This window comes from Amblyomma maculatum, chromosome 6 (assembly GCF_055883805.1).
Source record: "Amblyomma maculatum isolate TAMU_Amacu chromosome 6, ASM5588380v1, whole genome shotgun sequence".
Lineage (NCBI taxonomy): Eukaryota > Metazoa > Arthropoda > Arachnida > Ixodida > Ixodidae > Amblyomma > Amblyomma maculatum.
The window spans coordinates 109,758,121-109,772,491 of NC_139349.1; the positions used below are offsets into that span (position 1 = coordinate 109,758,121).

The 14,371-nt window shown below is 43.9% G+C and overlaps 2 protein-coding genes across 2 annotated transcripts in view; both read right to left on the reverse strand.

Moving 5' to 3' along the window:
* Positions 1–1,162: 1,162 nt before the first annotated feature.
* Positions 1,163–14,371, reverse strand: part of pav (kinesin family member pavarotti) — a 49,259-nt gene continuing 36,050 nt past the window's right edge. Inside the window, exons 19-24 of the mRNA XM_084607270.1 lie at positions 13,663–13,756; positions 11,119–11,261; positions 4,946–5,040; positions 2,308–2,365; positions 2,166–2,209; positions 1,163–1,467 (exon numbers count right to left, since the gene is read on the reverse strand). Of these exons, the coding sequence (XP_084463396.1) occupies positions 1,452–1,467; positions 2,166–2,209; positions 2,308–2,365; positions 4,946–5,040; positions 11,119–11,261; positions 13,663–13,756 (450 nt within the window). The 3' untranslated portion in view covers positions 1,163–1,451. The remainder of the gene's footprint in view (positions 1,468–2,165; positions 2,210–2,307; positions 2,366–4,945; positions 5,041–11,118; positions 11,262–13,662; positions 13,757–14,371) is intronic.
* LOC146186564 (uncharacterized) lies at positions 6,280–8,277 on the reverse strand. Its single transcript, XM_084605825.1, has 2 exons — positions 8,195–8,277; positions 6,280–7,954 (listed from the first exon to the last, which is right to left on the reverse strand). The coding sequence occupies exons 1-2, from the start codon at positions 8,275–8,277 to the stop codon at positions 6,280–6,282; spliced, it is 1,758 nt and encodes a 585-aa protein (XP_084461951.1).

Here is a 14,371-nt window from a genome sequence, read left to right on the forward strand (position 1 = left end):
AGAGTGAAATTATACGAGCTGATTTTGCCTTCTGTACTGAATCATTATGGGCATCATTAATATACAAGAAATAATTTAAACAACAAATGCTGCGAGTTACCGATACTGAATGGCACGAGACAACAAACGTGGGTTCTTCATAGAAATTGCATGCTTTTAGTATATCATACCAACTACATTAGTGATAAAAGTGGATCTGGCAGGGTTTCAAAAGACACTTCACACGCTACAGCCAATCATGTGGTCATACTGCATATTGAAAAACGGGGGGATACAATTTGGTTACCCATGTGGCCCCATTAATGCCTCTAACCCTTGAGCAATATGAAGTGCTACAACCCCTGGCAGGGTGCACGTGGCAGGCCGCTCATGTGGGAGGTAAAGCGGCCATGACCCTGTGAACCTCAGACTTTTGACTGACTGCTACCGCCTGGAGCTGGGCATCAAATGGCTATCACCCTTTTTGTCAAATGAAAACAGCAGACACCTCCCATAAGTGACCAAAAAAAGCTACCCCCCCCCCCAACCCTCATGATCGAAGGGTGGGCATATTTTCAAAATTTCCAGAAGTTGTTCACAGGCAGACTTCACCACTGGAGCAGTCAATAAAGGTGTGGCAGTTGAAGTCTGCGAAGTATGCATACTATATTTAGATACTTTTGGGCAAGAATATTCCATGGCTTGCACACTTATTACGGAGCTGCACATTAGAACCTGCAAGGAGCTGACAAAGTTTGATCTCGTATGAACTCTACCAGGGTTCAGCTGTATCTGAAGCAACAGTAACTTGGCATATGTGTGGAGTAGTCATCAAAAATTTCAGTGTTAGGGTAGGTACCTACATGCAGACTGATATGCAATCATGGTCACTTAGAAATTGGTTAACATAAAAAGTGGTGGTAGATATTGTGCGCTGAATCATGCTGGACAACTTTCCAACAGCTTTTGTTTCTAACAGAGGTGTATGCATGGGCATACTTATCTACAGCACTCAAGCAGAGCCCTGACGATAAAAGGAAGAAATAATTTAGAGATAAGTTTCACAGACAAAGTTATGCTTGATCACTGCCGTGCAGACACATAGGTAAGCAGCATAGGTGTAGCTTTAAAATGGCAGCTATACAATTTTACTTCATTTGTGTACAGTGCCCAAGTGCTTTAGACAAGTTTAATGATGATGATACAAAGTGGTACACATTCATATGCTTTTAAAAATAAACAGAAATTAAGCTGGCAGAGGCCCTGCTTCACCTTGATTAGTGAACATTTGTAGGCTCAATCTCCACTGAGATTTATAATTGAAACATAGTTTTCTAAAAGCAAATTTATTATATCACTTTCTGCACTGCAGACTCTAGTCATAGTCAAGTAGGCATCATAGTTATGTACAGCAGCAATGTTGGCACAAATAAAGGCACAATAACAGTGCCTTTGTTGCAGCTCCAACAAGTTCACACCCTTGAACGTCTGTAAGAGAAGAATAAAAAGTATAAATGCAAAGCAATGGGAGCTATACGTAGCAGGGCATAGGATCACTTGAGATGAACAAGTTACAACTCAATGTGACAAACTTTCCTATCACTGACCCAAATAAAAGCATCTGTCACTCGCGTAAATGGTGCAGGCAACCCTGGCTTCTATGCTGATCCTCACTTCAGTCCTGCCAACACTGGTTACATGTGGTGCACATGAAGTTCATTCCATAAATGTTTGTGGCTTACAATGTCCAGAGCAATGGCGAGAAGCGAAGTCTTTCTTTTTATGAAATCAACAAGGTAGACAGGTAGAGTTATACAGTACATGTTCCTACTGCCACTAGTAGAAGTAATGAGGTTTATTTTTGCATTCATTCCTAAACTATGCTTGGTAAATGTGATCAAGATGCTCACATCAGCAATGCCTTTCACTAACTATTTCAGTAACTAGAGACAGCCGATGCACATGAGAGCATCAAATTTGTGAAGTATGAGCTGTGTAAGCAGGAATATTACTGCAAGCACGGAAGCCCTAAAAATGCAGGAATTGAGTAGTTTCAAGATTACTTGCTGCTGCAATAAAAGCAATATCATAATTTCTTGACTGTGGCAGTCATTTTCTGACCTACGTGCACTCCTATTCAACGTGCCCCACTTAGTATGAAAAGGGCATTTCCAAAACATACATACTTTATCACAAGAGGATGAGAACGGCCTTCAACTGAGACAGAGCACTGAAATGAGAAGAGAGGAGAGCAACAGTAAACCTCTACTTAGTTAACAGAAAAACGAAAGACAGTCTTAACCACAAGGGTCAAGACAGGCAACTTACTCGGGCAGAGACAAAGTCATCTTCGTCATCGCGTGCTGCACGTCCACTGCTCCGCTTCCTAAGGTATGGAGGGAAAGGTAGGAGAACAAAACCATAAAGAACGTTTCACCAAAGATATTCAGTAGCATTTCAAACTAGGTTCTTTTTCGCTAAAACAGGTGCTGAACATTGCAAGTTTCAAGCCACAAATCTATAAATAAATAAAATACCAAACTATTAAATTAATTAACAGTTGATATTAGGTTTTTGTTCAAGACCAGACTAGGTAACAATGCTATAGGAATAGAAGCTCTTGAGTTATTTTTAAACGCTACAAAAATAATGCAACATTGTGAAAGTGCACAAATAGATACACAAAGGCACTACTCATGCTGCTGGATTTAGTAACGGTGAGCTTCACCCATAAAAAAGTGATATGGCAGCATATGAAGTTTAATGTCGCAAAGAAGCTCGCGGTCAATGAAAGATGCCACAGTTGGGGGCTTTGGATTAATTTTGATCATCTGGAGTTCCCTAATGTGTGTTGATATCATACAGCACGTGAGTATGTGGCATTTTTCCATTTCATTTTCTCTAAACGGTAGCTGCCGCAGCCAGGATTCAATGCCACAGCCTTGCAGCACCTGAAATCTAGCCGCCGTGTCAGGCTAGTTTCAGGATTTATAATCGCAATACCTACATATACATGGGCTATGCAACAGCCTAGTCTGTGATGAAATTTTTAATTCTGCGAATTCAAAACAGCATGAAGCAGGAATCGGAAGTTACAACAAATGAACATAGACGCTTGATTTCTTAGTATTCCTTGTGAACTCCAAATGAAGCTTCATTAAAATTGGCAGCGGCTGTTGCAATTCATTGCCAGTGAGTGCATGATACTCTCTTCACTTGAACAGTGACATTTGTTCAACAGAATGCTGCTACAACTTAACAACCTCTGACGACTCCATAGCGCACTATCAGAGGGCATCATAATTCTGACCACCTGGAGACATTATCGTGCAGAAACATTGCACATTACATGGGTGCCTTTTGCATTTTGCCTATGTCAAAATGCAACCACCCCAACTGTGATAGAGCCCAAGGCTCTACAGCACTGGCTGCTGCCATAACTAAATAAATATAAGAATGTGGCAGCTAACATACAATTCCATGAAAAGTGCTCAAATCCACAATTTTTTGCACAACAGTGATAAACTGAGGTCTACAGTTACACATAACACACGAATATTCAAAGTTCTCAAATTCAATTACAATACCGAATTCAAGTTTGAAATCTCAAGAGTTTGCAAATGCCTAATCTAAAGAAAATGAAAACGTCTGCCACATTGTTGCTGGCATGGTCCCCAACATAGTGGGCAAATTTTTAATTTTTCTGCATGGTCAGCAATAAATTAAGACTACATAAGCGCAAAGAAAAGTTAAATCAAGCTGCAAATGTAGCCAGACCAAGGGCAAGCATCATTTCGAAGAAGAATAAATGAAAAGCACCAACTATACAATGCAACCCCAGACAAGACTGCATTAATGTCTCAATTATTTTGTACTTGGAGTGCTGACCACTGGGTGTGAAAGCACCAATCATGCTGCACACATAATCTGCTTCAGTATGCACACACTGGAGCATGAACTGCCCAAGTCACAATTTCAGATTGAAAGTTGCTATAGCATTAGGTTAGACATATATATTCTTGTACTGCACAATATATAGCATTTGCTGCAAGACTTTGCTACTCCTGTTAATTAATTTAACTGCCACCGGTGGCAGGTGGCAAAGTGAAGAGAGGGAAATCACCCCATCCCAATTTAGGGAAGAGGGGAGAAAGAGAGAGAGAGAGAAATGCGCAACCTGAAAATGGCTGCTATTGGAAGAACTCCGAGGGTGGCTATCACAGAGGGAGGAGGAGGTGATGACAAAAGGCAGAAGATTGTGTATCCTGGGGGTGGTTCTGTGGAAGAATGCAGGGCCAAAGCTCGGGTGTCGTTGATTCATGCACTAAGCTGGTTAGCCGAGCTCGACAAAACTTTTTTTTCTCTTGAACCATGAGGGTGCTGTACCCCATGTACCATTGCCCATAAGCTTACCAATAACGCTTGAGCGTGCAGCTAGGACTGCCATTAGTGCTGCTGAGGGTTGGCCGCTGGGTCTGAGGTCAGGCTAGAGTGGCTGCATGGTCTCCAACGCAGCAGCAATCAGAGGCACTAGTGTCGGCACGAGCGATGCGCCCAAGCATTCACGGCAAGTGTACAACAGTGGTACTGCAGTAATTGCCAGGCTAGCTGGCTCTGCGTGTTAAAGTTAAAGAAACAAAGTGCTGCATGGACACACAAGCAGAAGAGAGAGATTTTACTTTGCAGAAAGCAGAGCCCAGTTCATTCTAGGCCAAGATACATAGCTTGTTGTGCATTGAGAGCGTTCTAAATCAACCTAAGATGAGAATAACTCCAGTCCTCACCTCTCCAAAGCGAGCGTTCTAAACCAACCTAAGGTGAGAATAACTCCAGTCCTCACCTCTCCAAAGCTGAGGACTTCCGCATGTGTTACAGGAGACCAAATATAACAGCTTTGGGCTTACCATGACAAAGCCCATACATCCATGCATGCACCCATGCAAACACGCAAAGTTATTCAACAAACCTTGGCCGATTTGAGATTGGGGATAAATGCTTCACCGCTTCCACATCGTTGAAGACCACGTGAGCCCCACCGGTAGCAGATGGAATCACGTCTCCCTATTACGTAGAAACAAAAAGACATCGACACAAGATTCCCTTAATTAATGCATCTTAGCGAGTGCTGCTATATGCTGATAAGGGTAATCTGACCTGCACCTTGCCCAGTAACAATGAATGTGCAACTTACTTTACTACTACTATACCTGTGACATGCACAGAAAGGTAGACATGTGGCCAAATACTAATATTACTGCCACATGGACACTTTCGATGTAGATCAGATCGATCATGACTAAACTCAGTGCAGGTTTGGGTTTTGCTATGTGGCCTATGCAACAGTGATTTAGACCAGCCCCGATCATCTCCAAGTCAATCCCTGAAGTGCAATCAGTACTAAAATTACAGATATGCTATCTTTGCGCTTAAAAAGTGATCAAATTTAAAGCAAAATTGAAATACACAAAGAGGTATTTTATAAATGTTATAGAACCCGAAAATATGTCTTATTCAGCGCAGCTTGATTTGAAAAAAGGAGTGTTTACACTCTCAAGACCACGTGGCTGGCTTGGCAAACAGTAAACAAGTGCGGAAACGCGAATGCATTTGATGATGAGCTAACTGTACTACGACGTTTCATGTGCCTTTGTTACAGAACCTGCTGCAGCTGCTTCAGTGCCACAGATTGCCTTATTACAAGTGTTTTAGTTTTCTTAAGGGGGGACACTGGTCTTAAAGCCATTTTCTTTAATTTTTGAACTAAAGTGATGAAACTTGGCACACGTGTGCAGTTCCTGGTGCTGATTCCAAAAATATAATTAGTTTTTCTCTGAACCAATTAGGCGTTGAGATAATTAAGAACAATGGTGCACTTGCTGTGAAAACAATAGGAAAAAAAACCACTTCACAAAAACTTCTTATTAGCATATAGCTATATACTAGAATGAATAAGGAACACAATGTTGCAAGCAGATTTTTGATTTAATGATTACTTTTCATTTTATTGCACATTGAAGTTTAGTAGTCGTAACATGGAAACACAGTGGTCACAAAAAGTGCCATTTTAAAAAATTTTAAAGCAATAATTAAGAAATCTGCTTGCAACATTGTGTGCTCCACATATTTGGCTTAATGCTGAAACAAAAATCATTGCTGTATCTGCAATGGGTGTTGAGATATCGCATTCACCAACTTGACAGGAGACCAAAATTCACATCTTGAGAAAATGAGAAAAACAAACGGAAGTCATTTTTAATCACTAAAAGTAAAAAATATGTACATGTCAACTGCCAGACGTTGTTAATATGCCCCAGGGGCATAGTCATTTTGAGCACTACCACCTTTGTGGGGCTTTTTCAGAGCACGCTGCAAATTTTCTGCCGATGCACACTTGCTTGTAGATGCAACGGACCGAAGCTTGTCCTTTTCTACCATACGCCGCACACTTCTCTGGCCAGGATTCAAACACAGCTCGTTCAAAATTCCTACCGAGGTCCTTTGGTACCCTATATTAAACTTCAAGACTGCTTCTGCAACTGCGGCCTCAACACTGAAGAGGGATGCGTGCCTTTCTTTTGGTGCCAGTGCCCATATGAGAGAGTGCAGGCTCTCATTATTATTTTGGGTTTTTCCCCTTGCACATCGCTCAAGGAGCTTCTTGTCAGAGAGGCGCTCATAAATTGGTCGCAATGCCTTGCATACATGACTAGGAAGGCTGTAGCGGTGCCTTGGGGCTGGCTCTCCTTTGGCACTGGCAGCATTTTGCCGGCACCAGGAACTTGAACCTGTTGGGCAAAGGCTGTGATCCGACTTCTGATCATTTGATGTCACATGATAATAGGTAGCCATCACCGCTTTTGCCATTTCTTCTATGTTGCCACTGTGGGACTTGAGTGCCCAGCCATAGTAAGAAGTTAGCTTGTTGACTAGATCACCAGTTAGTCTGCCTTTACCACCAAGTGGTTCCGAGCCTGACCCTTTTTGTTTTGACAGCAGATTGCGGAGAGCTGTCCCCATCCGCTTTTGAACATGGTTAATGCAATCTTCTTTGGTGACCTCAACGTAGCCATACACTTGGTCATCTTTCAGGGCGAGGAAGGACCGGCTGTCGCCGTCTGACAGCACCGTTGTATATCTGAGGTTGTGCTTCTGGAGCGATCTTCTAAATAGGATTAGGGCTGCTTCTACTTCCATCTCACCAGCCTTTTTATCAGTATTTTTCTGGCAGACGTGGCTTGCTCTCCATTCTTGGTACGTGGGGTCGTCCACTTTCGGTCCCCGCTCACTACCTGCGCAAAAATTGCTCAGGACAACGTAGTCTAGGACAAGCCCCGTAAAATGCTCGATGACAGTGCCGACTCCGATGTGGGAAGAATGCCCACGAGTCATCCAAGTCCCATCGTAGGACACGGCTACGTTGCCAGGATTGTCAACGTTCAGTTCATCGTACAGCTTCCGGACTGACTCCGCGCATTCAACGGTCACTTTCTCGGCTGCACGCGTCGCGGCAGGCGTCAGCTTTTCTTTTACGTAGCTCTGCCACGTTTTCGTGTGCAGTCCACGATGGGAAATATTCATCGCGGCAAAGATGTCGTTGAATGCAGTCCGCCGGTTGCCGGTACTTTGCATCGCGCGCGCAGCCAGAATGCTCACAGCGAAAGGATTTACACTTTGCTTTCCGTCCACACGCGGCGAACTCCACGCCGATGCCTTGTCACCGCAGTTGACACATGTCAAGAAAAGCTTGACAGCGAGGCCGTATTCGCGATCACCTCGGCCGATTTTAACACTCCCTCCACACGTTTTACACTTTGCACCGTCAAGAAGGCTGTTGATCGACTCAATGCAAATCACAGCGAAGCTCGCCTCATCAAGCGGGCAGATCGCGGCATCGCTGGCGGCAAAGTCTGTCTTACGTTTCGTTGCTGGCGTTGAATCCAACTCCCGCAGTTTGGCGTCGGCTTTTCTCTTTTCACTTGCCAGATCGGAAGGCGTCAGAAGCGTTGTATCGTGACGAACGCGGCTGACGACGTCTGAAGTGTGCTCGCTTGACGGGCCCGCTAGGCCTAGCTGATCCGTAGGTTCGTCGACACGGTCACTGGACGCAGGAATCTGCTCGTTTTCGGCGTCTCGCAACACTTAAAGCACCTTTCTTAGCATTGCCGATCGACGACTTTTTCCTTTTTTTTTGCCGTATTTATGACGCATCGCAAACTTTCTCGTTGGCGTAGACATCGCTGTGAGATCTCCGAGGCGTTCGAGGCTGACAGCACTAGGCAAGATGGCATCTAAGGGCATGGCTCCGACTGCCCTGACGCGCGCAGCAGACGACGCGAGACGCGAACGGCCAATCACAGGGTCCCTTTTTGTCACATGCACCGAAAAAACGAATAGGAACGTGTGCTGTGGCTTTTTTTCTTTTCTTTGTTTGTATCGAACCAATGAGCGAAACGACGCGCAGGAGCGCGAAATTTGAAGGCGAAAAGCCACTCTTTCGAAAGAGACCAAGATCGCCCTGAGCGCGGCCGTGGAACGGAAGCTATACTTTTTTGAAAATGCGCTATTTTAGTGAAAACATCAGCTTGAAATGAGCCAGCCGACTTGTTATAAATTGATATTAAGCCTCAAATATTGACACGAGAGGTGAGAAACTTGGTGGAATCAGAGAATAATAGTTGTAGATTCTAATACTTCAGTTTTCTAAAAATTGATTTTTGGGCGATTTTTCCGCCTTCAAGACCCGTGCCCCCCTTAAATGTCATTAAACCCTCATTTGTTTGCACCCACATGAGTTGTGCGTGCAAGCAGCATTACCTGGTACTTAGCAGGCCAATTCTTCTACCAGGATTGTACATGCTTTATGTCAAGCACAATTTAAACATCAATCAGTACAGCCGAATCACCATCGCGACGAAATTTGCACCACAGCAGAGTATTTTGCCTACTCTCTGCCAGTAAGCCATACAAGGCAACTACTCCCCAAAAACGAACTATTTTCATGGCAAGGTTCCGTTAGATAGTATTTTGTCATGGAGGAACCTGGAATATATACATATATATATATTTTGTACCTCAAATTATGTCCACAAGCATGTTTAATTTCACTAAAAGTACATATAGTTGGATGCTGAAGTTAGCCAGCAATTCGAATATTACTGCCGACACTCCCCGAGAAATTGGATGCAATGAGCAGGCACGTGCATGTAAGGATGCAGCCCTGAGCACAACTGCCTGCAATGGCTTTGTCACCAAACTGGGGGATCAAACTCTGCGCTTGCGAACCACGGCCGTTTCCACAACGCAGCTGGCGGTTTTTTTCACTCGCTTCACTGACTAAGAAGTGTTTTCGCTGCTGTTACAGTGCGGAGCAGAACGTGTTACCCATAGAGACACTAAGCAAGCACTGCTGTAGCACACGGTCAGTCGTCGTTCCTAGTGTCAATGGACGATGTGTCTTTGCACGGAGCACGCTGTTGGTGTAGATATACACTCTAATTTCGCATCTGTGCCGCAGGCAAGTGACACGCTAACTTGCAAGGCCAGCACTGACAGATTTTTGCAAGTGAACGGCGTTGATGAACCACCCAGTCTTATCTGGCAATGTTTTGGTCTTGTTTCACTGCAAAAGAGCTCCACTTCAGTGAAATTTTATTTTTGCGGGTGCCATGAATTTGGTTGTAGTGGAATTTGCTTGTACTGGAAGAGGCCGTGTGAAAGTGGTACTATAAGTAAGTGCTACAAATACTGCAACAGCAATGAATTTAACACTTTTGTTACTGCGAGAAAATGGGTTTTTCATAAGTGCGCCTCCGCACCGGATGTAGGTGTAGGTGACCCTAGCGACGCCACTGGGTTGAAGAGGAATCAGACTGGGGGAAAGCATGCACGCTTGCCCACCAACGTTGCTCCAGGAAACTGACTCTGCCTCATGTCGCCAGTGCGCTCCGCTTTTCCCGCTCTCAACGCGCAGGAGCCCGCGAGCAACCGTGTGGCAGCAATGGATGCGTGCTGCTAGCCCAGTGTCTTTTCTTCTATCATTTTTTTGCCGCTTTTAAGCATGAACTATTGTAGTGCAATGTTCCTACAGTGAAAGCAGCGGAGACTGATACGTCTGCCAAGGAGATGCGGCGTCGGCACTGAAACACAGCGCGTTGTATCAACTGCAATCGCTCGTTGCTACAGTAAGCGTTCCTCACTTTAGTTTGTGTTTTATCGTCCTGAAACTTGCGGGGTTCTGCCAAATTTTCAGTAACTCGGTGCTAGCTGAGACAGTAGGCTTCGTTATAGCAAGGTCAACTGCCGCGACATGCTCGTTACATGGGGTTTTCTAATACATGCACTTCAATGAGGGCAGTGTTAGGAAACTGAAAAACTTCATAATATTGAGGAATTCGCTACATGTAGTTTCATTACACAGAGGTTTAACTGTACATGTTGGACATGTGGCGGACATTCAGGAATGCATTTTCATGAAATAAAACCACCCGGGCTTAGAGTCAAAGCTCACTAGTGAATAGCTGGCGCCATTTTCAAGTAATTATCACCACAACACCGTCCGATAACAAAGCCAACAACATGATTCGCTATTTGACTTGCTGGAAGTCTTGATCACAAACATTTGATGTTAATGCTGCATTATCGTGAGTGGCCGGTTCTTTTTTAAGTGCGGCCATCATACCGCAACAACACATGCACATTAGTTCTCAGAGAGGGCTATTAAAAATCAGAACATTGCCAGAGCAAGAAAATTTAAACTTGTTCTACAAGTGCAGTGCCTAGACTAACCACTGGGTGAAACTAGGTGCACGAGAAACGATTCCAATATGTCAAAATTGGCGATTTTTAGCATCAATTACCAGTGATCGATTTGAATAGGTATGGTAACAAGAGTTACGGAGGGAGACACTGGCGGCACTAATTTATCTGCGGTTATCTGCTGATGAGTCAAACATAACTATAAAACTATTTCAAGAAGGGCGATTTAGGACAAGGTAAAAAATTTAGCTATTGCTCCTATTTTTTTCTAGACAACTTTTCTAATAAATAAATTAACAGTGCTGGAAACTTACTCTATTGGTTTGACACCGGAACACATATTTAAGGCACATACAAACAATGCATTGTGCAACTTTAACTCACCTTGAAAAGTTGCTCCTCCACATCACCCTCAGCGTCCAGTTCCTGGTGCAACAAAGCATACTTGGAGGCTCCCTTGGTGACATCCTTGACACCTAGCTTGCCCACTGACCTCCTCCTCTTTATGACCGGCTGCATCACAGTACCTGCAGCACAACAGCCCCTCATCATTCAATGAATCCAATAAGAGAAAGAAAAAGAAAAACACAATGCCCTCAGCCTTAGGCATTCATATATCGGTTAATGCTAAATCGCATTTTTACATTCTGGTGGCACATTCAAGAGAAAGGGAGAGAGCAAAGGTTGCATTTAGTGGATGTATAAGCTGCGAACATGAACGCCACTTTGATATGCCGCACTGCGGCAAAAGTTGCACAACGTATTTTGACACTATTTGCTGCACATCCTACTGATCTGTCAAAAGAAGCACACGGACCGAACTGCTTCTGCAGATGATAACCGAATTAATAATTAGGCCTTTCAAAGAGTTTTTAGCACCTTGCAAGAAAGAACCAGTGACCTTGAGTGTTTGAATGGCTGCTAGCCCTGCAAAGCTTCACTTGCTGCCTGTGTAGTGAAAAGAAGTACCAAAATGTAAATTGCACAAACGTTACATTTTTACTTGTATGATGCAGGACAAGAGTTTATGTATAAGAGTCGCTATGATGAGACTAAAAGTAGCTAGAAATTGCAGTGAACTGGCGATGGGTTCCTCTTGACTGCGTGAATGATTTGTGTCAATTGTGTCAATTCCTCTGAAATCAAATTCTGCAGTGCTTGCTCTGTACGTGCAACACACAGCTAATTTAAAAATTCGCGGTACAACAGGAAACGATCTACTGTGATGGCTGAACAGCCATAAAAGTTCCGAGACCGTGCTTGAACATGGCATGCCAGCCACATAATCTATCTCTTGTGCGAGTGTGCCTTGGCAAAGTCACAAGTGTTCTCTCTAGCTCACTCAAACTCACGCCTGCTCACTGAACTGATGAACTCAAAACTCACTCAGGCTTGCTCATGGCTCATTCAAATTCAACCGCTCGTTGCAACTCAGAACTCACTTTGACTCTCGGATCATTTGAGCTCACTCACTCTCTAGACTCACAACTCATTTTGCTTTATTCTACTCATCTAGAATTACGCACTCAGCTGAGCAATTTTTTTAAGCCAAGTGGCCTGGACCCAGGGAATTATATTTAGGTATAAAAAGGCTTCGATTTTTGTGCTTTAGTTTGATTGACCTTTTCACGTGAGTGAAGCAGCATTTGCGATTTTTAATTTGTTACCAAACACAATCATATACATAGTCAGCAGGTATAAGCAAAAAGTTTTAAAAGGTTGACTAGGCATCTACCTTGAGTTGTAATCAGTGGCATCATTCACTTCATTTGCAGATGGATCATGATCTGTATGCAAGTCCATCCTCGCTCATGCCTCAACTCTTGAGTGATTCTGACAACCTATGTGCGCAAGTGGTCTGTGCATACTCAATAACCCCAATTATGCACAATGGAACCTATTGGGATGCCAATGCCCCACACTGATCCCGCGGCAAACGCAAGGGCAGCGGCCAAAACAACATCATCACTGCTTTGTCTTCGCTTGCATGTAAAGGGATTTAAATGAAACCCACGCATAAGCGCCGGTAAATGCTCCGCAGAAAGCCGAGAGGCAGTAAAATCTTGCAAGCGCATTTGTAGCTCAGCAAAACAATGCCAAGTAAGCAGCAGCAGCATTGTAACAGAAGACACGAATGAAGATGTGTATCGTGGGTCGCTCCGATCAATAGGCATCGCCTCTCATTGCACTCCGCCCACCACAGCACCGGTGTGCCCGTTGTAGCTACTGCTGTTGGTACAGTACCTGTTTCTAGCTTTTCTTTATGGCTTGCTTTGCAAAGAGACACCATTTTGAAATTACTGTGAGTACAGAATGCAGATTATCGCTTTGAAAATCCTATGTACAGGTACAGGAATGTCGCGCAGTATATTAAACTCTAAATTCGAATCCGCGGGATGGTATGAAGTTAAAGAAGGTGAAACGGAAATTGTGACTATGTGACCTGGCTATATTTTAGAAATAGGGCGGCGTCGCTGTGTTTGCCGCGGCGTGCGCAAAGTGTATGGGAATCACAGTCTCAAGCCATTGAGGTTCGGTTCGGTCTATTTTGGTAATCACTGGCTGTGTGGCGTCGTACCTCAATGTGGCCCCCTGAACCAATTTCTTTTTTTATTGTTGATCCCTTGTGTGATGTGCATCTTCAGAACGTAAAGTGATTACACAATCTCCATAATGTTTATTTCGTAGATCCTAACATATTAGTAATAAGTTCCCAACTATTTTGACAGTTTGTAACAAACTCAAAATTAATCAATGGTGTTTTTCACTGGAAAACCAGCCAGTTAACTTTGTTGAAGCTTGGATATGTTATTTAGAATAAAAATTACTTGCTTTCTATTGAAACGGTGCCTGAAAGGGTTAAGCAGCGCATCAAATGCTGCCCAAAAACCATCTACAAAATGCTAAAGCGCAGCACAAATGCCTCACCAGTGTCAATATTGTCAGCTGGCTTGTGCTCCACCCACAGGTCAGGGCCAGATGACCTGGACCGTCGGTGACGCATCACGGGCAGTATATTGGCCTGGACAGAGAATTGATCAATGCATTTTTGAGCACATATAGCAAGAACCCCGTCATTTGAAATTTGCGGCAGATTGTGCTGCCGGCCCCAATGAATTTGAGCTTCGCAACAGGCGAGGTAAAAGCATTCTTGTACAAACCGCCTGTTCAGTTTCAGTTTAGTCGTTCAGTCGTGTCCGACTCTTCGTGACCCTATGGACCATGTCACGCCACGCTTTCCAGTCTCTCACTATCTTCCTAACATCACATAACTTCATCTGCAGTGCCTCGAGGATGCCATCTAACCAACGCGTTCGCTGCCTACCCCTTCTCCGGCGACCCTCAACCTTTCCCAACATCAAATCTTTCTCCAGCGACTCCTCTCTTCTCATCAGATGACCAAAGTAGCTGAGCTTTAACTTTAAAATTTGACCCTCCAATGAGCAGTCAGGGTTTATGGTCGACAATATCGACTGATTTGATCTTCTGGCAGTCCAAGGAACTCTCAAGAGTCTTCGCCAGCACCACAATTCAAACGCGTCAATTCTTCGGCGGTCAGCCTTTTTCACAGTCCAACTCTCGCATCCATACATCACAACTGGAAAGACCATAGCACGAGTTATACGGATCTTGGTTG